Source organism: Rhinolophus ferrumequinum, chromosome 22, assembly GCF_004115265.2.
Source record: "Rhinolophus ferrumequinum isolate MPI-CBG mRhiFer1 chromosome 22, mRhiFer1_v1.p, whole genome shotgun sequence".
NCBI classification, from domain to species: domain Eukaryota; kingdom Metazoa; phylum Chordata; class Mammalia; order Chiroptera; family Rhinolophidae; genus Rhinolophus; species Rhinolophus ferrumequinum.
In genome coordinates, this window is record NC_046305.1 from 4,722,143 (window position 1) to 4,743,982 (window position 21,840).

The 21,840-nt window shown below is 54.0% G+C and overlaps 1 protein-coding gene across 1 annotated transcript in view; it reads right to left on the minus strand.

The window, feature by feature from the left end:
* FAM78B (family with sequence similarity 78 member B) overlaps window positions 1–8,936 on the minus strand; it is a 42,211-nt gene extending 33,275 nt beyond the window's left edge. The window contains exon 1 of the mRNA XM_033092831.1: window positions 8,286–8,936. Coding sequence (XP_032948722.1) covers window positions 8,286–8,548 — 263 coding nt within the window. The 5' untranslated portion in view covers window positions 8,549–8,936. The remainder of the gene's footprint in view (window positions 1–8,285) is intronic.
* Window positions 8,937–21,840: the final 12,904 nt, after the last annotated feature.

The window sequence follows — 21,840 nt, forward strand, 5'->3', positions numbered from 1 at the left end:
TTCCGAGGCCGCCTCTGACTGTCACCCCACGGAGGGGGCCTCAGACGGCACGTGGCCTTATTTGTTTTGTTTTAATCTGACAGCCTGAGATTTCTCATTGCTTTTGCTGAGGACATTTACATGCCCCTGTCTACCCTCTCGCCTTCAGAGGCCACCGGTGGTGCCCCCAAAGTACCCATGTGCCACCCGACCCAAAGGAGCTCACTGCACATGGCTCCTGTCCCAGCTGGCAGCCCGTGCACTTGGCACAGGAGGCCCCTGGGGCAGGAGGTGGGGACCTGGACACCAGGTCTGATTCTCCCAGCACCTGCCAGAGTGACCTTGAGCATGTTCCTTCATCTAAAATGGGAAAACAGTTGCCCTAAAGAGGTTTTATGATTATTGTGTGGTTCATGGCGTGAGGTCCCCTTATAGAGAGACCAAATCGTGAAAATACGTATTACAGATATATTAAAAATATGTCGGAAAACATGTATTAAAAATAGTTTTGGACACAAATCACTTGCAGCGTTGGTCTCACCTGCCCACCCAGGCTGGAAACTCCACATCTCCCTTCCTGAGCACGACAGTGTGGCTCACACACTCTCATTGTCCCCAGAGTCTGTCGCTCAGGGCAGATCTGGGAGGGTGACTTCTGGGTGGGGTGACCAGTAGCCACCCCCCCCCCCCCCCCCGAGGATGCATGGAAGACAGCGCTGGCTGGGAAGGGAGCTTTCTCCTCCCTTTCAGCTCTGAGGGGCCTGGAGGGGGGGCAGCAGCTGATGGCTCAGGGGCCCCTCCCTGGAGTCTAGATGCTTCTGTGCCCCGGGAAGCCACAGGGCCACCGCGAGGCCCTCCTTGTTCCTTCAGGCTGATCCGTCACACTCTATAATAACACAAATAACATGTGTACCACATGGTACAGCTCGGAGAGCTCTGTCAGTGTAATGTCACTGATTCCCGGCCCCGGGAAAGAGACACCTCTCCTTATGGTCCATTTGTATGCATGCAAATGAGACGCTGCCCTGCTAAGGGACCTGCCAAAGGTCACACAGCTGGCACTCAAACCCAACCCCTGGGCTGCGAAGCCAGCAGCCATATCTTCAACTGGCCCAGTGAGCAGTGGCAGCTGGCTCATATCTCAGAATGTCAGGTCTACACGGCTCTCATGGTGGCCTCAGGGGCCTTGGAAAAAGGAGTAATAGTGCAAGGATCCCCGAGTACGTCCGATGGGCTGACGGCAGAGCCGGGGGCCTCCCCCCACCAGGAGGGGGTCCTCTTGTCCTCCTAACATCTCTCTGAACAGCAACTCTCCACACAGTTGGAGGGACAGACGGACCCCAGGTCAGCCTCTGGGTGACTGTCTGATGGGGCCCAGGGCTGCCCTCAGCGCCAACATGTGCCCACTGGGCAGCAGGGGAACAGGGCGAGAGCCTGCAGCCCAGACGACCAGCGTGGGGCCCGAGAGCTGAAGAGGAATCTCCCACTCCCCGAACCTCGCCATGAGTTCCCCCTTCACTGGTATGGTGTGCACGGGGCCACGTGCGGAAAGCACCCAGCAAACAGACCTTACGGCATTTTCTTCCCCTTCCGGCGGCGGGATCTCCTTGACGAGAAAGCAGCGCATACCCACACCCCCCTTTCCTAGAACTCATCACAAAGGACCCCCAAAGCCTGGGCACTCGCCCAGGGCTCTGTTTCTGTGGGGGGAGTGCCCCTGCTGTGGGCGTCTATCCCTCCCGGGGACGCTGGCACCACGCTGACCCTGCTGCTCTGAGCGGCCAGTCACCAGACTGCTCTGTGACTGCTAATGTCATGTCACTTGTCCTCCCCGCCGATTTATCAACTACAGCCACTTCTTATGGCCTGTGTGGCATTCACACCACAGAAACGGTGGGCCCTCGACTATGTGTGACAATGGACTGGGGTGGCTGGTTGGGAAGGGAGTTATAGAATCCTCTACGTGGGACCTTGGGACAGCCCTGAGCTCAGCAGGGCTGAGGAAGAAGTGGGACCTGAGATGCAGCAGCCATAGCCACCGGCTCTTGTCCTTCTGGGCCAAGCTGTGGTAGTCGGCGTCCCGGCAGACAGGACGCAGGGTCAGAATTCCCCGGCTCAGCCACTCACCAGGCGTGTGGCCTCGGGCAGGTCATCTGAGTTCCCTAAGCCTCAGTTTCCCCACCAGTAAGATGGGCATCATAAAGCAGCCAGCTCACAGGGTCGCAGAGAGGGTCAGACAACACCAGATGCCATCCGAACGAGAGAGAAATGGGTGTTGGGACCTTGGCTCCCACACCGGGTCCTGCAGTAGCCGGGGACAGGAAGCTTCCTCGGACGTGGCCCCACACAGCTCTGGCCTCTGCCGCCATGGACACCCCGCAGTCCCACGCCCTCCCGGCTGCCCTGCCCTTGCTTTCTGCGTCCCACCCAGCACCCGTGCAGACATATTTTCGCAGCCCAGGCTCCTGAAGCCCATTTTGCTTTTAACCCGCCATTGATTTGTCTCCTTTACCTTTTTCCCTCATCATCTGCCTCCTCCCTGTTCCTCCCACCCCTCCGACTCCCGGGAGTCGTACTTCATCTCCGGTGAGCTTACTGCTCACCTGAGAAGACCTGCTAATCCTCTGCTCCTCTCTGGCGGAGATGGAGATTGGAGGGCAGGCTCAGGCCAGCTCCCCTTCAAGGGCACGCAGGCCTTTCCTGGGGGAACTGGCTTCCGGTCCCCATCTGCCGCTCAGATTGGGGGTCCCTCGCTACGTCCCGATCATAAGCTCCCTGACCAGGGATGGGATGGGACTGTCTCAAGAGGCCTGGACACTCAACAGGCTCCCTGGACGGATGGGCTGAGCTGGGCCCCCAGAGCCAAATGCCCAAAGGAGGCGTCTCTGTGACCAGTGGGGGACATGCTCGCAGCCACACCACACCCAGGCTGCGTGCAGCTGGGAACGGGGGAGCGTTCACCTCGGGGCAATAACTCTCCCGGCAGGGTGGGCATTTCAGCAATGGCTGAGCCTCCTGTCCCCGAGGCCTGGGGTTCAGGCCACGAGTCAGTGATGCGGGTGGAACAGCACGATGACCAACTTCCTCTGTCACGTCTCCTTGGGCAGACACTGACCACGGCTTCATAGGAGGGCACATGAGAGAGAGACCTGTGCTTGCTAAATGCCACTCCTGGGGCACGCAATGCTGCAGGGACCGAGGACGTGACAGACAGGAGCCAGTGCTAAGGAGAAGGAGCAGTGGATCTGGGGGGGGCCATGCTATGTGACGGCTGGGGTGTCTAGAGTTCAAGAGCTTTGTGGGATCAGCCTTAGCTTTAATATGAAAAGCTAATTTTGAAGAGACATGTGATTTGGTGAGGAAAGACTGTCCGAGGTTAGAAGAAGGGCTCGTTATTTTTGTCGGCTGTTTATTGAACCTGTGCTGTGGGCCCAGCACTGTTGGTTCGTAGAGAATAAAATGGATGGAGTCTGGGCTAGCGGAGCTTACGTTCTAGATGAGTCAATGTTAAATAAGCACCCAATTATCTTCTCACTAACTGCAACGAGCAAAAGATTAGTGCATTATGAAGGGGAGCAGGGGAGCCCTAATTTAAGCTGTGAAAACAGGGGCAGCCTCTCTGAGGAGCTCATGACAGTTTGAGACCTGAAGGAACAGCAGGAATTTGCTAGAAAAGGGTGGGCAAGAAGAGCATTTCAGACCGAGAGCAGCGCAAGGAAAAATGCTGAACTGGGACGAAGTTGGTTCCTTCGGAGAAACGGTAAAAGGCTGACAGAGCGTTACGAAGAGAAATTCAGAGAGTGGGAAGAGATCTTCAAATTGTATCCAGTTGCAATGGAAAGTCACTGAAGAGTTTAAGCAGGAAAGTGGTAGCATTTATATTTTTAAAATATCACTCTGGCTCTTGTGTGGGGAAGAAAGAGACTGTTGGGCGGGCAAGAGTGGGGGTGGCAGGTTTGGTTAGAAAGCCTCTATTGGAGCAAATGATGGTGACATGTCTTAAGCTGGAAGGGGTGGGCGCAGAGAGTGCTGGCTGGATTACACAGCTGTCCTGGAGCGGGATCACCAGGATCTGAGGATGGAGTGAAGGGGTAGGGAAGGACAGGATGACACACAGATGTTTCAGCTTGCGCAGCCCAGGAACTGGTGGTGCTGTTTACTAAGATGGGGAAGAATGGCGGAGGTACGGATTTGGGTCCGTTGCGCTTCAGATGTCTTCTGGACAGCCAAGTGGAAATGTTGGGTAGAGGCACACACCTGAGCTGCAGGTGACGATATTGCAGAGAGCATCAGCTGCCCTTGGGACGGATGAGATTACCCGGGGAGAATAAAGGAGACGAAGTGCCCTGATGGACTGGAGGTAAGAGAGAGACAGAGGAGCAGCCAGAAAAACAGCACGAAAGCTAAAAGATGGGCGTGATTCAAGATGGAGGAAGCTGTGGGCTGCGTGGAATAGTGCGGAAAAGGTGAGTGTCTAAAGTGCCTGCTGGATTCAGCAACTTGGAAATCACAGGAGAACTGAGCAGGAACAGTTCTGGAACGAACAGAAAGCGGCTTGAACTGAATGGGCCACGGAGGTGGGTGGGTCGAGTCATATTCCCAGTGACATTGGCTCCGAAGGAGGAAGAGGCACAGGCAGGAGCCGAAGGAAAAGTGGGCTGTGACCTCTACACGGGCCAGGGTTCTTGTGATTGGCGGCTGAGATGGCTTCCACACCACCAGCCCTGGGCTGAGCAGAGCTCCCTCACAGCTCTAGGAGGCAATGCGCACGGACTCGGAGAGGCTGGGAAGGGCCTTTGGCTATTGCCGGCTCCCCTCGAGCTGAGCTTCACCTCCTCCATCCTTCGCACATGAACCCCATTTCTTGTTCAAACCTCACTCAGGACACCTCTTGGGTGTTGGACTCTAGCATCCCATACTGTTCCATCACAAAGAACTCGTGCCTCCGTGGAAAAGCTCCTGCGTGCTCAGAGGTCTGAAGAAGGTCTGAGGGCCTCCTGATACTCTGACCTCAACCTTGTCTTTCCAGGTCATCCTGTGCAATGGCCTTCCCCCAGCAGACCACAGCCTACCTCTTGGACCTCATCTCGCACTGTTCTCCTACTTGAAAGCTCCACTCCAGCCTACTTAGCCCCCTTAACACGCCTTATATTGTCCCACTTCCACGCGTTTGCTGCTTTCCATTTAGGGTCAGTTCCTCCTCCTCACCTGGCTGAATCTCGTCCATCCTCAAGTCCAGCTCCAGCCCTTACACCTCTGGAAAAGCGGTCCGGCCCCCAGCCTCTCTCTGACATCTCTCCCACACTGTTTGGGAGTGCTGGCCTTCCCTGCAGGGGTCCACACCTCTTACCTACACTAAGGAACAGTGAAGCTGCCCACTTATTCCTTTCTTTTCTTTGCTGGCATCGGTACATTGGAGACACCCGGTAAATATGTGTTTACTGAGGGACGAATTGAGAGACGCAGTGGCCCTTCCTCCCGGAAGGGTGAAGGCTTGCAGCTGGCTCCTTGGGGCTGCACCGGGTTCACGGGCCCAACTGAGAGATGAATGTACTCACCAGCCTGGTTTCTATCGACTCCTCTGAGGAAATTCCAAGTCACCTGAGTTCAAGTTCAGCTTAAGCTCTGATCTCCACGGTCATCAATTATTTCAAAGTTTTCAGAGGCCTAGCTTTCTTGGAAATGTTAAAAATTTAAACCACAAAAGTTCATGTTTTCTATTAAGCCCGAAAGAAGAGTTTTCTTGCCATTCTGAGTTGTCGATTTCCTCTGGCGTCAACCCTTCTAAACTGTTAACAAGGCAGCTGCCTCATACCATACTTTGCGTAACAAGTGCATTTCACAGGTGAAAATTCAGCTGGCAGTGTTTTTCCCACTCAAGGTGCTGGCAACAGTGGACGTAATAACCCACAGGCTGCAGTGACTTTCACGTACTATGAGCTCCTGTGAAAAAGTTTATACCAGCAAAATTTTCAGGGCATCAGCATTTTGTGGAAATTGGTTCAATCAAAGCTGGGCCCCAAAGCGGTCTTAAAGACATAGCAATTATGGCAGACACAAAGAGACAGGTAGGCTCTAGACACAGATTTGTAATAATATGCTTTACGATTTCTTGGGGACTATTTTTGCTGCCCTGCATCAACAACATGAAAACAAGAATCTTAAAATATAGAAAAGTGGCAGTCTAAAGGCAAGACTTTTTCCCAAATTCCAAAGACAAGAACTCAGCAAGCACGAGTCAGGGAGGACGTGTCCCTTCAGTCTCAGACCCAGCCCCCATCCACGCCCATCAAAGTTGGTTCCAATGTGGACATACCCTCCCACAGATTCAAGAAAGTTCAACTGACTCCCACATCCATTGAGAGCTCGCCTGGGCCTCTCCTCAGATGGGGCCTATTTTCTTTTATTGAAAGAATTATCTATGTATTTGCTTTTGATTTGCTTATTTACAAGAGATGTGAGGCAAGGGAGAGCCCAGGCTGTGCAGTCTTGGGAAAAGGGAAGCTGTCTCTGTTCAGTCCTTCTGGCTTCCTCTACAGGGGCTCCAGGCTGCAATCACTGGTCCCCAGGAAGGTCGCACCGCCCTCAGGGCCAGGCCAGGCAGACAGAAGGGAGGGCTCCCTTGCCCTGTCTGGGCCTTTTTCCGACTTGGCTGCAAATAATGGGTTTCTAAAAACAACAGCTTTAGGAGACACATGTGTTCAGATATAATCATACTTCTGAGGGTGCGTCTGTTTTGAAATGACGTGATTCACCCAATATAACCTCCCCCCCATTTCTCACATCCAGCTGCCTTCCAGAAAGACAAGATCGTAACACGTGGAAACATGGAGAAAACTGGCCTTTCATACACCTTCACTAGGAAGGAGCTTTCTCCAACACTGAGCTTTTATGCTTGAGAAGTTCAAACTCTCTGGGGGGTGGTCGTGGTGATGGGGGCTGTGGGGGGGTGGGGGGGAGAACAAAGTGACCTGTCAACATTCCATTTAGCAGCTCTGACTAGCGTTAACTTACAAGCTCTCAGCGTAATAAAAAAAATCCTGCAAACTGCTGCTAAAAAGATGGTTTGATCTTTTAAAATAGAAATTCCCCACACCATAGTCACTGGACGAACCTTGGGAGCTCTAGAGGTTTAGATTAATAAATGAATGAGGCTGACTTTCCAGAAAAGGGTTTCCCTATAGGGTGTCGGCTAATTAGGGTGCTCTAGACCTACATTGTAACAGGAGGTAGAATGCAGGCCCCAAACCTTTCCGCCATTGCAGCTGCCATCCGCTCAGAGTCTACTTCTGATAGGAGGCGGGCAGGGAGTTATGAAAATGTAGTAAATATGAGCCCTGGACATGACAGCCCCAGCCTGCGGTTCAGGGCAGGCTGTCGGCCCCTGGCGGCCGTGGAGCCGCCGCGAGGCTGGGTCTGCACGGCTGCCGCCGCGCCTGGCGCGCACTGCGCGACGCTGCTGAAAGAAGTTGGAGAGCTCCCAGCTCGCCGAAACGATCCGGCGGCGGGCACCCGGGAATCCCTTCCCGCGCCTCAATTAGCAAAGTTCTGGAATAAGTAAAGACCCTCGACCGACAAGAGACCCCTACTTTCCTGGAGCACAAGACACACAGCGCGCCGCGCCAGCCGGAGCTGCTCTCACAGGCCACCAGCCCTGCTCCGCCGGGACGCGCTCGGTGCCTCCCGCTCCCACGGCCCAGAACTCAACCAGAGGGCGCCGAGCCAGACGCGCGGCTCTACAGGATTTGCGGTTCCGGATGGAAACGCCTCCAGGCTTCCTGGCCTGGGGGACAAGAGCTCCAATTCAACAGTGGAAGGAACGTGGACGCCCGGGGACCCTTTCCTCCAAGCCCGCTCGGGTTTCTCCAAAGGACGCGCAGCACAGCCCCATGCGACCCCGCACTGCACTCCGCTCCACTCCTCTCGCCACAGGTCCCCCCAAACTCTTCCCGGGAAGCCCCACAAAACCCAGACGACGCCCCGAAACTCCCAGGGCACTGGCCAGCCACCCCGATCTGGGTCTTGCGAACCCTGCTTGTCGCGTTCTTCCCGCCCCGCACCGCGCTCCTTGCGTTCATGGGGAGTCAGACGCAAACCACAAGAAAACGCTTCGCGAGGAGCCTCCCTGCGCCCGCCCTGTCACTGAAACAAAAGCGCAGGGAGGAGGGAGGTGGAAGAGGAGGCGGAAGGAAGGTTTAGCGAGAGGATGGAGAGAGCGGAGAGAAGGAGCTGGGGAGGAGGGTCGGGGTGGGGAGCGGAGACCGGGGCCAGGGACCCGCTCCGGCCCCGCGCGGCCGGTCGCTTACATGCCCAGGTCGCTGTAGGTGTTGAAGAACTCCATCTGGTTGCACGCCTGGATCCAGCCCACCACCCAGGTCTCGTGGCGGGGGATGGGGGGCATGACCACGCGGGCCGAGGCTTTGAAGTAGGGGGTCTTGTAGCGCAGGACGATGGGCGAGGTCTCCTCGATGCGCGTGGGGCACTGGTCGATGGTGGCGCACACGTCGTACACCACGATATTGTCGCGCCGGATCCGCGCCTTGCAGGTGACGCTCTGGATGCAGCCCATCCTGCCGCCCGGCCGGCGCGGCGCGGCGCGGGGCAGCGGGGGCCGCGCGGGCAGCCGGGGGGCGCCGTCACGCCGGCATGGCGCCGCGCCGCCCGCGCCCGGGGCGACTCAGCTCGCGCCGAGGAGCGGGGCGCCGCCGCCGCCGCCGCCGGGCGTCCTCCGGGGAAGCCCCCTCCTCGCGCCGCCGCGCGGGGTCCCCGCCGCCCGCCGCCCGCCCCTCGCTCCGGCAGGGCGCGCGGAGCGTGCGCTCCTAGCAGGCGGCGGGCGCCCCCGCCGGCTCCAGCGCCCGCGCGGAGGGCAGGGAGGGAAGCAGCACTGCGCGGGGGGGCGCCTGCCGCGGGCCGAAGCCCCCCGCCCCTCGCCCGAGAGGCGGCGGCCGCATGGAGCCCGGTCTGCCCGCCGCCGCGGCCGCTGCATGAACCTCTGCACCGCGGCCGCCCCCCGCGAGCGGCGCACCCAGCGGCGCGGCCAGGCGGCGGGCGGAGGCGGCCGCGGAGGACACCGCGCTCCCGCCAGCCCCGCCCGAGGCGGCCGCGCCGACACTCCCCGCCGGCCGCGGGGCTGCGGGCGCCGGGGGGCGGCGGCCCGGGCGGAGGGCCCGCGGGCCGGGCGGCCGGAACGTGCTCGCGGAGGAGCCTGGCCGCGCGCCATGAGTTTTGTCCCTCTCCGGCTGCCGTCCGCGCGGGGGGAGCCGCGGAGGGTGGGGGTATTTAAAGGGCCGCGGGCACGGGTGGGGCCCGACACGTGGGCCGGGCCGCGCGGGGCGGGGCTGCGGTGGGCGGCGCCCGGGTGGGGACCCGTCCCGGGTGGGGCTCCGCGGGGCGCGGCGGTCCGGAGTCAGGGTGGGAACCCGCCTGGAATATTGGGGCAGCCTCGGGGTTCGGGGAGCAGCGGCAGCTGAGGTTGGTCCGTTATTTATAACGGAGTTGGGCTTGAGCTCCCGGGTACCTGCCTTGAGGGCAGCTGAAGACGGGCCCGGGTGGTGGTGCTAAGGGCAGGCAGCCGAGGGATGGCTTTGCCCGACTGCATTTGCTCTGGAAGTTTCCTTCCACCACTGCCTGTTGGGAGGGTACCCTGAGAATCCCGCGGTGCCTAATACCGAGTCACCAGATGCCAGCAGTTTGGGTTGAAGCATGAACCCAGCTTTTACTCACTGCCTGCCTTCATCCAAATCTTCTCCTTCTTAGAAAACGCTCTTTCAACAAAACCTCCTACACTGGGAGTTAGAGCAGCGGTGGACTTACCCTAAACAAGGCATGTTGAATGTAGCTGCATCCTAAGGACAGGCTGTGACCAGCAGGACGTTCCAGCTGCATCAGAACGCGTGGCCGCCTTCTGGAGGTCACCCAAGGGAACCTGTGAGCTGCCCAGCACAAGGGAACCTGGCGAACGTTTTTGGAACAGGGCCGGATTTAAGTAATATCTGCTTAATGACACAAGTCCAGGGTACCCACCTACCCCACAGAAAGCCTGGAATCCCGGGGACCCGTTCTTGTGTTTGCTTCTCCAGAACACGCATAACGACTGCACATGGTGGCGGACCCACAGTTGTCTGTGAATGAATGAGAAAAGCAAACCAGCCTCACTAAAATGGTCCTGTGGAAACTGCCACCACAGGTACTGGACATCGTGTCCAGCAATGACCCATGTCACGTGTCTGATGTTGGGTTCTACTGTGGTCAAACAGGAAAAAAATAGTCAGCAAAGGCTCTTTCTGGGCATCTTTTTACATTTGTAGTTTCAAAGCTAATAGGTTCTCTGTAAGTCAGTCTTGTGTGATCGTTGAACATTTGCTGGTGCCCAAGTGTGAAATACTCTTAACAGGCCACAGGAGGCTGGCCAGAGTTAGTCTTTAGCTGGAATAGATGTAATTTAAAAATGGGTTGAGATCGAAAGCACTGCCCTCCATCCTTGTTTTAACTCTCCTGGCACCTTGATTCACTTTATAGTTAACAAAAAGCAGTTGTGGCCCTTTGATAACATGCTTCTCTCATTTTACTAGACAGCTGCAGCTCTGAGTCACCCGTCCTTTCATTCAGCAAACACTGCCTGCCTGCCTGGCAGGAGCCACACTCTGTGCTAAGTACTAGGATTCAGAGATGACCAAGAGCTCGTGGACCACTGAAGACACACCTGTTAACCAGCTGTTACTGTACACTGGGACATGTGATTTAATCGTGGTGCGTGTCCAGTACTGTGGGAACCCAGACTGGAGAGCTGATGAGACAGTCCCACGTGGCTGTCTGGAAGTAGTGACATTTGAAATGGATCCTAAGACACTGTAGGGACTCACCAGGAACAGTGAGTGACAGGGCAGCATAGGGCAAGAGTTGGGCAAATGAAGAATGCACAGAGGTGGGAAAGCGCGTGGCGCGTTCAAGGAAATAGGCAGCTTGCAGTCAGGGCGTAGCGTGTAGACCACGGGCAGCAGAATCGCTGGCCAGGAACTGGTTATTCATAGAGCCATATCCCAAGCGTCCATGAATGCCGAGAATGCAAGATTTGCATGTTGAGAACAATTACTCAGTGTCAATTTGGAGGCTGGAGCAAGGAGAGTTTAGAGACAGGTGTCAGGATATGGTGATGATAGATTAGTACCTCGGTTTTCGAACATCTCCGTTGATAAACATTTCGGTTTACGAACGCCGTAAATTATATGGATCTATGGTATCATTAGATAGTAAAATTCATGCTAAATTTGCATTTTAGGGGTTGATTTTAAAGGTCTTGATCGGATTAATCCATTTTGCATTACTTTCTATGGGGAAAACCGTGCCTTGGTTTTCAAACGTTTCAGAACTCAAATAGTCTTCCGGAACAGATTATGTTAGAAAACCGAGGTACCACTGTGTGTGGCCCTGAGCGAGGACGATGCCATGGCTGGAGAGGCTGCACTCTAGAGTCACGTAAGAGATGACACTGATTTACTTGGGAACTGATCAGATGTTGGGGGAAGAGTCTGGCCACCTCTGGGTTTTCCGGCTTCAGCAGGTAAGCACATGGGATCCTCATAGGACAAGGAGACAGAAGTGGAGGCAGATCGAGGTGTGCTGTCATGTTAGGGCTGAGGTCTCTTGGGGGCATTTTGCGGAGGGGGCCAGAGTTGGAGTGTCAGAGGTTATTAGGTTCCAGGAAATAGACCAAGAGAAAAGCATTTAATTGCGGGAATGTAGTTATCTTTGTTAATTTGAGTTACTTGTCAGGCTGCAATTTGGTACATAAATATCATCCTTTGTCCCTGGCAGCACATACTAAGCCTCCATAAACAGGGTAGAGCAATGGTAGCCTTCCCCAAATTATAGCAAAATCATGCAAAGGAAAATAAATCTTGTTTTCTTTCAAACTGAAAATGAGACCTTGTTATATCCAGTAGAGTGCCCATAAAATATGACTCATTCACAGACTTGAACCCTTGACATTCTCAGAGGGTTCACCCATGACCTTCATGAGTCTCCAAAATCATGAATGTCACATTGACAGATACTTTCCACCATACGACGCAGTCAAGTACAACGGAAACATGGAAAGGATCCTTTAATGGTTCTGTAAATATGGGGCCAAGGTAATTTCGAAAGCTACTTCAATAAATTTTGCCATTGAAATAAACCCCTTACTTTATTACATCTCTACCTTATTGACTCTATTTCCCTGACTCTGCAAAGAAAAACAAGCGTCAACCACAGTTGAGAATCACCCGATACATGTCCATGAGAAGAGTATTCAGTCTGTATACATGACAATGGCCCGCGTGCCTGGGGCTCCAATGCAAGTCCTCCGAAGTGCCAATGTCGCTACACTGCTTCTCTAAGCTTGTCTGTCTCTCAGCATCCTGTGGGGGTCCCCTGCCTCTAGGAGCACCCTGTACCTGCTCTGTCAGCACCTTTCATGCTGTGTCACAGCTGTTGGCTCTCACTTGTCCCCTTCGGTTAGCGGTTCATTCCTAATGGGAATGTGACATCATGTCCTATTGCCTAGTCTACAGCCTGGCCTCTAGGAACTGCTCAATAAATGTCTGAATGACTCATTTTAAAAAACGCTGATAAAATACTGTTTCCCGTAACCGTACATGAGCTCTGTCTCTACCCTCCAGCAAGCCTGCGTTTTCATCCCACTTCTTTCTGTGTGGCACCTTGTCCCCTCACTTTTCCCTCACTGTGCTTCCTCGAGGCTAAGTGACGCCCTTTGTCTCCGAGCACGATGCGTCATCTCAGGGGTTATCTGTTCTGGGCACCGAGAGATGGAAACACTTCAGTGACAGGACCTTGATGACAGTCATTCCTTGTGAGTAACTTCATTCGAGTTGGTCTCGGGCACAGCACAAGTGCTCCTTTGTACTTCATGCTTTTGAGGAGCTTGTGCGTGACAGAGCCCCTCGGCTCCCCGAGTAATGGCTCTGGAGCACACTCCAGGGTGCTGGCCTCTCACCCCCCTGACAAGCCCCTCCTTCAGCCTCCCCTGACCCCACGCCCCATCTTTCCAGAAGCAGGGCGATCGCTGACTTTATTTTTCCTGTTGATTGACTCATTACTCAGCTTGTCAAGTAAGCTTTTTAGAAACTCTGGGTCACAAGGGCCTGTTATCTAGTTGACCTTGGCAAGGGTTTTCAGGAGCGGTAGGACAGACTACCAGAAGCTGGTGAGGAATTATGTCTGGAGCTGTTCAAGTGGAGATGATTGCTGTCTAGCTTAGATGGTCTGAAAACGGGCAAGAGGTTAAATGAATCCTCAAGGTCCAAGAGCACAGGATTAAGGGCACGACTCTTTTTTGGCTGTGGACTCCTCCTACTCCCCCTTCAAGCCAGAGTACCCAATTCCTCTTCTAGACCAGGTCAAGAAACTCAACATGAGTAGGCCTTGGCAATGGACTTGGGCTGCTTTGCCGAAGGCATTCAGCCCACGAAGCGGCAGCTGCTTCAAGTAGCCAGTGTTTATCAAGCTTTCCCCTCCTGCTCCCATTTCATTAGGCTGCAGACCCCGAAGGGTGCTGTAGTTCCTCAGCTCATCTATCGAGGGTCCTCCACGCCTTGCCTGCACATTCAGTCCTTTCCTGTGGTGGTCCTAAGAGAGTGAGAGGCTGGCTGCTGTCCGGCTGTGCGCTGTGCGGAGGGCGGAGCCACCTCTCCTCTCCGTGTCCTTGGCCACTGCCACCGTTGGGTCCTCACCAGGGAGAGCTCTGGGCTCCAAAATGATCCCACTGGGCCAGAGAAAGCAAACAATAGAATGTCTCGATTCAGCCTTTCCTGCTAAAATTTCTATTATATATGTGTGTGTGTGTGTGTTCTTAAGGTATCAGTATGGCACTGATGTACATAATAACGATTGCAGTTCCTTCTTGTGGGTCTCCTGGTCTCAGTTCCCTTCTTTTACGTGATGCTGAGCATTGTCTTTCTCAAACACACTTCTCCTTGTTCACAGGCCTGCCAGAGCCATTCACTCTCACATTCATTCATTCATTCATTCATTCACTCATGTGCCGAGCAGCTGTCCTCTGTCAGGAATTGTTTTCCGTTTTCTTTGCTAGATTAGAAGCTCCACGAGGGCAGGATCTAGGTTTATATTTTTCATTGCTGTTTTTCCAGCTGTCAAAACAATGCTCAGTTCATAGCGGTCATTCAAAAAAATATGTGTTGAGTGAGTGGGGACCTTGTCTTGGTGACGTGCCAAGTGTCCTAGTCCTTCTAGAGTTGTCGCTCCATCTCAGCCTGGACAGACACTCCATCACCCAGACACCGTGGGGACTGTCTCCACTACTTGCTCACAGACTTCCCTCATGCTGCGTGGCTTCTCCGTGCTCCTGGATCTGCCTGCTCGGCCCCTGCAGGACGCTCAACCAGACGCTGTGGTGCGGAGGCCAGGCCTCCCTGACACCGGCGGAGCCTGGGGGACCAGACACATTCTCTCAGCAGCAGCTGTGGGATCTGCAAGTCAGTTCCAGCTCCACCCGTCCTGGGCTGCGCCATCCACACTGGGTGGTGGTAGGGGGAACCCCCAGGGGCTGCTGTGTGGGGAACACTAATGTGTGCTGTGTTCACTCATAGAATTCCACCTGGGCCTCAGTGCAGACTGAATAAACAGGGATCAGCGTTAACCATCGGAATAAGTACTTATTTTTATGACTGCTGGACACTAGGATTTTATGATTTATGGGTAGAAAGCAAGTCCAAATCACATGATAATAAAGGGAGTTAAGCAGTAAAGGGAGAAAGCCCCACAAAAGGGAAGGAGAAAACTCCAAACCCGAGACTCTCTTTCGACTGGGCATTGTGTCTCCTGGAACGGAAGCTGATCTGATCTGGATTTCTCGGTAAGTCTCACACAGAGGAAGCAAAATAACATTAGTGTTTACACTTCCTGAGGCAACTCGTGGCAACACCCACAGTCCTGTACCAACCTGAGACAAGCATCAAGCAGGTCACACATCGCAATTTCATTTCACAAACCCCCCACGGAGCTGGGGGAAGAAGGCCAGGCAATTTCTCTCAAATGTTCGGAGCACAATTGATTGTATCTTAAAATAGGCCCACAGCCTGGCACGGCAGTGGAAAGTTATGTCTCTGAAGTTTTGTGTCTTTTAGTTAACAGAGCAACTACCTCCCTAGTCTTGGGCAGCTTATAGGAAGCCTTTGAGCCTCAGTTTTCTTGTTTGCATTTATCATTCAAAAAGATTGTCTGCATGGCTGTCTCCAGATTTCCTCCTGTTTTTGTGTTGATAAACACGTTGATAAACTGCTGAGGGCAGCAGATGAGATAGGAAGGATGAATGAGTGACCCCAACGAGAGGGCAAGAGACAGCAGTGCTTGCAGGCGGAGGCACACTACAGTGTGGGAGCATTTTATACACTTAGGGAACAGAGAAGCCCAGGCAGACAAGTCCTGAGTTACGGCCGGAATGGGAAAAGATGGAAGACAATACAGGACGGCTTGTTGGAAGCCAGGGCCATTAAAGGGATTTGGAGCAGGTTGGGAAAGCAATGGAGTATGCAGCCTGGGTTAAACCCCATTTGTCATGATGCGTTATCTTCTCTCTACGTCGCTCCATTGGCTCTGCTAGAATTTGGTAATGGTATTAAGTGCTTATGCTCTGGCGTTTCTTTATCGTGATGCCAAGGCCTGCGGCTGGTATCGAGAGAAAGCAGGCTTCAGAGAATGAGCTGGAAGTATTCTCTCTTTGTATTAGTTTTCTATTGCTGCTGAAAACAAATGTAGTGGCTTAAAATAACAAGAATTTATTACCTTCGAGTTCTGGAGATCAAAAGTCCAAAATGCATCTTTCTGGGCTAACGTCAGGTGTTGGCAGGGCTGGCGGTGGGCGTGGGGGTAAGGCCCCTGGTCTCTTCCGACTTCTGGAGGCCGCCTGCCCCTTGGCTCACGGCTGCTCCTTCCATCTTCAAGCCAGTTCTCTCTCATGCTCGCTCTCCGTGTCTCTTCTACGTGTAACGGCTCTTGTTTCTGCACTGGGACCCCCAGGACAGCGCAGGATAGTCTTTCCATGTCATGGTTCTCGGTTGAATCATGTCCACAAAATCCCTCTGCCATGGCAGGAAACACGTGACGTTTGTTTCCTCTCCGTCAGGGAGCCCTGTCACTTCCTGCCTGCTGCCCGGTGTCTGAAACCTGCTGTTCCATACACTTAGCTGTTTAAAGACAGAGAGGAACTGTTTTCCTCCTTGGTTGGAAGCAAAAATAGACACAAGACAGCTTAAGATGAGATTACTTAAAGACTTGGCTTTTGAAGAAGCCTCAGATCCAAAAGAATGATCATAAAAACCGAGTGCTGGAACCCTGGGGATGGTAAGGAGCAAGCGAAGAACCTCACTGAGCCCCAAATCGTATCGTCGGTCCCACCCTGCCACGCTGCTTTACCAGAGCAAGACAGACACCCCCATCGGCGCTGGGGGCTGGAACAGCAACCTCACCCTTAGTTCAAGTGAAGCCACTTGCTCCAACCTGCTGAAGTCAGCAGGCAGGGTTGGGCCTGGGCTCCTGGGCACAGTGGATTTGCCTGGCTTCCATGAAGGCTGTTTCTGCCTGTGTTTCCAGGGCAACAGGCCTGAGACCCATGGGGCCTCCTAACCTCTCAACACTGAAACTCAGGCCTGAGAAGTAAAGCCGTGTGCCCAGGGCCTCACTGCTGCCCCTGGGGATCAAGATGAACTCTGTGGTAGAGTCATGATAAATGGCTCTCTGCTTACAGTAATTCAGACCTCCTGGGTGGAGCGGCTCTGCTGGGCTGAGGCCTAAGAGGTTCCCTGTGCTGCCGGGGCACTGGGGACCTGGATGGCTGAGCATCCCTGACGACTGCCCTCTGGGAAAAGCCAGATGGAAACACAGTTCTCTGCAGAAGGTCTCCCAGGCCTGCACTCCTCACTTCAAAGCACCTGGATCAACAGCCCAGAAGATCCTCTCCTTACATCTCCTGGGAGCTAAGTGTCCCTTCTGGTTTCTTTTGATAGGGGCAGAGTCCATAGATAGCAACACCAAGGAGGGACAGCCAGGGTGGCCTGGCCAGTGGAAGCTCCCGCTTCCCTGGGCAAACGGTGATGGCTCCTATGAGGACGAGATTGTCACAGTGATGGCGGACGCCAGGCGTCCTCTCTGCACTTGGCACAGCAGGCCCTGTTGACCGCAGGGTCTGAGCACGTGTGTGTCCAGCACGTCTCGCGAATCAGCTGCAATGCCCGGCACAGCTCAGGGTGCCCCGTGGGTACACAGAAAGTGCTCCCTGAATGCCTAAGCAGAGAAGAGTTCTGCAGCGGTCACATTTAGTGACTCCTCCTAGGAGCCCGGCACCCACGATATGCCACATGGAACTGAAAAGCACGCCTCACCTGCCACAGGGAGTCTCGGGTAAAGAACTACAACACAAAGTAAAAAGTTGTGATGTCCACAAAAGCAGTGATTCCCAAACCCCCGGAAGAAGAGACCACTGGATCCTAGCTTCTTCCTTCAACAGGAGTCCTCCAAAGCTAATAATCACGTGTTCTAAAACCCTTCCACGTTTCGGGCATTTTGTTCCTCCCCTCCCCAAGCAGAGAGCCAGGCACACACGTTCTCAGCCTTCCTTGTCGCTGGGGGGTAGCCACAGACCCAAGTTCTGACAGTCAGATACGCTGCTGGGGGACTTCCACTAGGAAAGTGGCAGAGGAGGAAGCCGGGGCCGCCCCCTCCTTTCTGATGTGGGAGACTATGGAGCACTGGCAATGGGGGGAGGCAAAGGCAGAGCCTGGGGCTCCCAGGGGTGTGAGCTGTGTGCTGTCACCACCCGCAGTGCGGTCCCCACGGTGGGGTCCAACAGTTGTCCCTGGTCCTGGCATTTCCAAGCCTGGCCTCAGACCTGCTGGAGATTTTCTGAGCGCCCAGTATCTTTTAATATGTTCCTTTTCTGCTTAAGGTGTAGCCAGAGGGGGTTCGCTATGTGTAGCTGAGAACCCGGTGGAAAACCTCACCATTATGGTTAATAAGGGCCAACGCTTCCGGTTCACGTGACGACAAATGGAACTCATTTGTTCTGTGACTCAGATACAACTTCCTGAGAGCTGCTGGTCAGAATGAGCAAGCAGGTCCCAAACCATCCTTCAAGGAGCGGGCATAAATCTCCCGTCTAGAATCTTCCTTGCAACATGTGCACTCTAATCATCCTGGGAAACTGCACGCGCCGGTTTGGGTTTGTCAAGCAGAGGTGTGCAGTCATTCCAGAACCTTCCTCTCGCTCATCTCCCAGTGACACGCTGTGAGCACTTGAGGTTATTACTACTTAAATGACAGCCCTGTCTCCATCCGCGCTGCCGCTTCCCACGCTCAGGCCTCTGTCCATGGTGTCTGTCTCCCTGTTCAGCGCCCTGCCTCCAGCCCCTTCCCATTTCAGATAATCTTCTATGCCACCAAATGTAGCGCCCCCTCCTTCTGGGGTAAAACCTTTCAGGGGCTCCTCAGTACTTGTAGACTAAGGCCCAAGCGCCCTTTGATCTTGTCCCAGAAATCCGTTTTAAACTCAATCCCTGCTACTCCCTCGTCTCCTGTGTCTAGCCACCCACCAGTCTCCACACACCAGGTCCTCTTAGCTGCATCTTAAGCGGGCACTGCTCTCACTTCTTGAGATGTCCTTTGTCACATGATGCACTTGGCATACTCCTCCTCTCCTTCAAGATTTGGTGAGAGAGAATGCCACCGACGCTAGGAAACGGTTCCTGTCATTTCCAGCAAAGTTACTGCTGCTTTCTCTGGGCTCCCCAAGTGCCGTGCTCCATCCTTCCAACACATCGCCTACCCCACTGTTGTGACTGACTCACAGTGACTGCCGCCGGCCGGGAGCGAGGGGCGGGGCCACTATCCTCTTCCCTGCGTCTGCAGGACCAAGGCCTGGACCTAGAACGCAGTAGAAACTCCGCTGACGTTTGTGAATGTAATGGATTAATTCACAGTCAAAGCCACTCAGGAAAGAACCTTGAAACAAGCCTACCCCACTGGCAGCCTGCATTCCCCGACAGAGGCTGTTACTAAAAGCAGTAAGATTCTAGTCACTCTGGCCACCGCCCCCTCTCTGGAGGGGCCATGTGCAGCTCCCCAGGGAAGCTCCTGGCCCAGGCGGCCAAAAGGCAGACCCAGGAGCGGGAACAAAGCACCTACTAATTCACAAACACCAGGTATCTGGGATTGTGATTAACACAAAGTTGACTCATAGTGAAGGAGTAATTAATGGCTAAATGTTGGCATTTAACAAAGTGATGGTTTTTCCCCACTTTTTTACAACCAAGCAATGATTTCAAATCAGGATGCTCCAAATGGCTTGGAATGGGAGGAAATCATCCCGGACACCAGGCAGATTTAAAAGGCAGTGCCACTCGTGGGCGCCTTTCCCCACCAGCGTTGACCCCCATGGGAGCTGCGAGCATTTACTGAGCCCCCGGCGGCAGCCATGGCTGAGATCTCTCCTACGAAAACAAACCACACATGCGAAGCAAAGGCATTTAGAGGGAGCTAGGTGATCACTCCTAGCTCCACAGAGACCCTTAGCTACACTCAAGGGTCTCCCCCGGGCTCCTTTAAAGGGGAAACTCACTGGAAGCACTCCTAATGTCGCGTCCGTAAGGAATCGAGGAAGAACTAATTCTTTCAGAAACCAGTCTGTTGAGCAGTGAGGTGTGGGTCCCCTTCGGAATCGCTGCTCTGACCTTGGCCTTGCCATGAACCTTGGCCAGCAACCCCACGTACAGGAAAAGGCAGGGCTGGCCAGAGAGCGTGCTGGCTCTGGCTTTTGGCCTGCTGTCTGCGTCTCGGTGTTCTCATCTGACACTGGGACCAGGAGTGAAAAAGGGGTGAGAAAGGGCCTGTGACGCATTAGCGTCCTAAGGCTGCTATAAGAATGAGCACTGCAAACGGTGGCTGAAACCCCAGGAAGTGATGGCTTCACATGCCCCAGGCCGGAAGTCTGAGGTAAAGACGTTGGCGTGGTTGCTTCCCTCCAAAGACAGTTCCATGCCTCCCTCCTGGCTTCTGGAGCTATGGTGCCATCTCTGGTGTTCCTTGGCTTCTGCTGCATGACCCCAATCTTTGCCGTGATCATTGTAAGGTGTTCTTCCTGTGTGACCCCATCTTAACTAATTACATCTGCGATGACCCTGTTTCCAAATAAGGTCACATCCTGAGGTCGTGGGGTTAGAGCTTCAATGTTTGAAATTTGAGGGATAAGCCCATAACACGTCATTATAGGTCTGACCTTACGTCTCTGAGATGACAGACAAGCTATACTTTTCTTGTTAGATACTTTGCTTTTCGTGGCTAACATGTTGCCAAGGGGAAGGCATTTTCATAGAAACAATAGCCAGCCACAGAGAAACGACCCGAGACGTAGAAACGAAGACAAAGGGTATCGTGAGCAGAGAGCAGGTCGGGAGGCAGCTCCACAGCAGTTTCCTCTTCCCACCTCTGTGGTTCCTTCCCTCTTAGGAAACAAGGTGGCCACCCAGGGATTTGGTCACACTTTCCTTGCCACACTCAGGAGTACGAGGGAGGGCTGGCACTCTGTTCTTACCATGACTCACTTGCTGCGGGAAGAAGATTTCTCACACCCAGCAGAACCATCCTTCTGTCAGGTGGAGACATCTCCCTGCCTCCAGAGTTCTGTCTAACCAGCCCCAGGAACAATGAGTCGGTCATCGCCTCCTAGGTGTGGTTTCCAATAAACTGCAAAAAAGCCAAGCATGTCGTTGTCCCATAGGTTGGATGGCTGGAGGCATGGTCAGCAGCTGGAAGGAGTGACTTTGGGGGATTTCGCATCTGTGACACGCTGTCTGTCCTGTGCTCTGGTCCCCACTACAGTGATCCTTGGGTACTGGGACAGATTGTAGTAATGACTGCAATTGTTTCCACCTTCTGTACCCAAGCATTTGCTACTGTCCTCCCACACTGACTTTTGGCATAGCTCTGTGTCTTGATTTGGCCAAAGGGAGCAGCTGGAAAAATCCCTGGGCACTGGGGTTGTCCTCTTGCTGCTTATGCAACCCCTGCAACTGCCACCAATGACCAAGCTCGAGCGAGCCTGCTGGAAGAAGAGACACCATGTGCAGCAGAGATAAGAGATAAGCCACCCCAGCCGGCCCTCTGAGACGAGCCAGCTGCCAGCCAACGCTGCAGCTGGTCACAGGTCTGCATGTGCCCAGCTGATTGCAGCAGAGACTGGCCTCATCCTGCAAGAGCCACGCCTGCTGTAGGAGGCCCACATCGCACACTCTCCAAACTGGGTGCTCAAATCACGTGTTTCTTTTCTTTTTGTTCTGGTTGTAGCCACTTGGTTCTGAAGTGGTTTGCTATGTAGCCAAAGCTCACGGACAGATGTTTTCCTAAGGATTCTTCTGGACTCTAGTACCAGTGGTGACTTCATGTGTGTTGGGATTTTAAGGGCACTTGTCTGTCTTGCCAGGTGTAATTTGGACCATTTGGGTCAGGAGGTGAGATCTGTTACGGGTCACGCCTGTGGCCTCTGGGAGCACAGGCTTTGGGGTCAATCTGACCTCGAGTCAATCTGGGCACTGTGCCAATGGGGAGTAATCACTGTAAAAACATCACCATCTCAGTGGCTTGGTCCCATAAAGGTGTACTTCCCTCCCACGTCACAGCACATCTACACATTATAGATGTGGTCTCTCATGACATCTGTGACAATCTACAGAGCCAGATGGGGGCTGGCTCTTGTCTGCCTCTCATCCTCCAGCTGGTCAGCCTACCCTCGATCACACTTCTATGCATCTTTGTAAATTCAGGGACCCAGGCTCCTTCCAACCAGTGCCCCCTGAG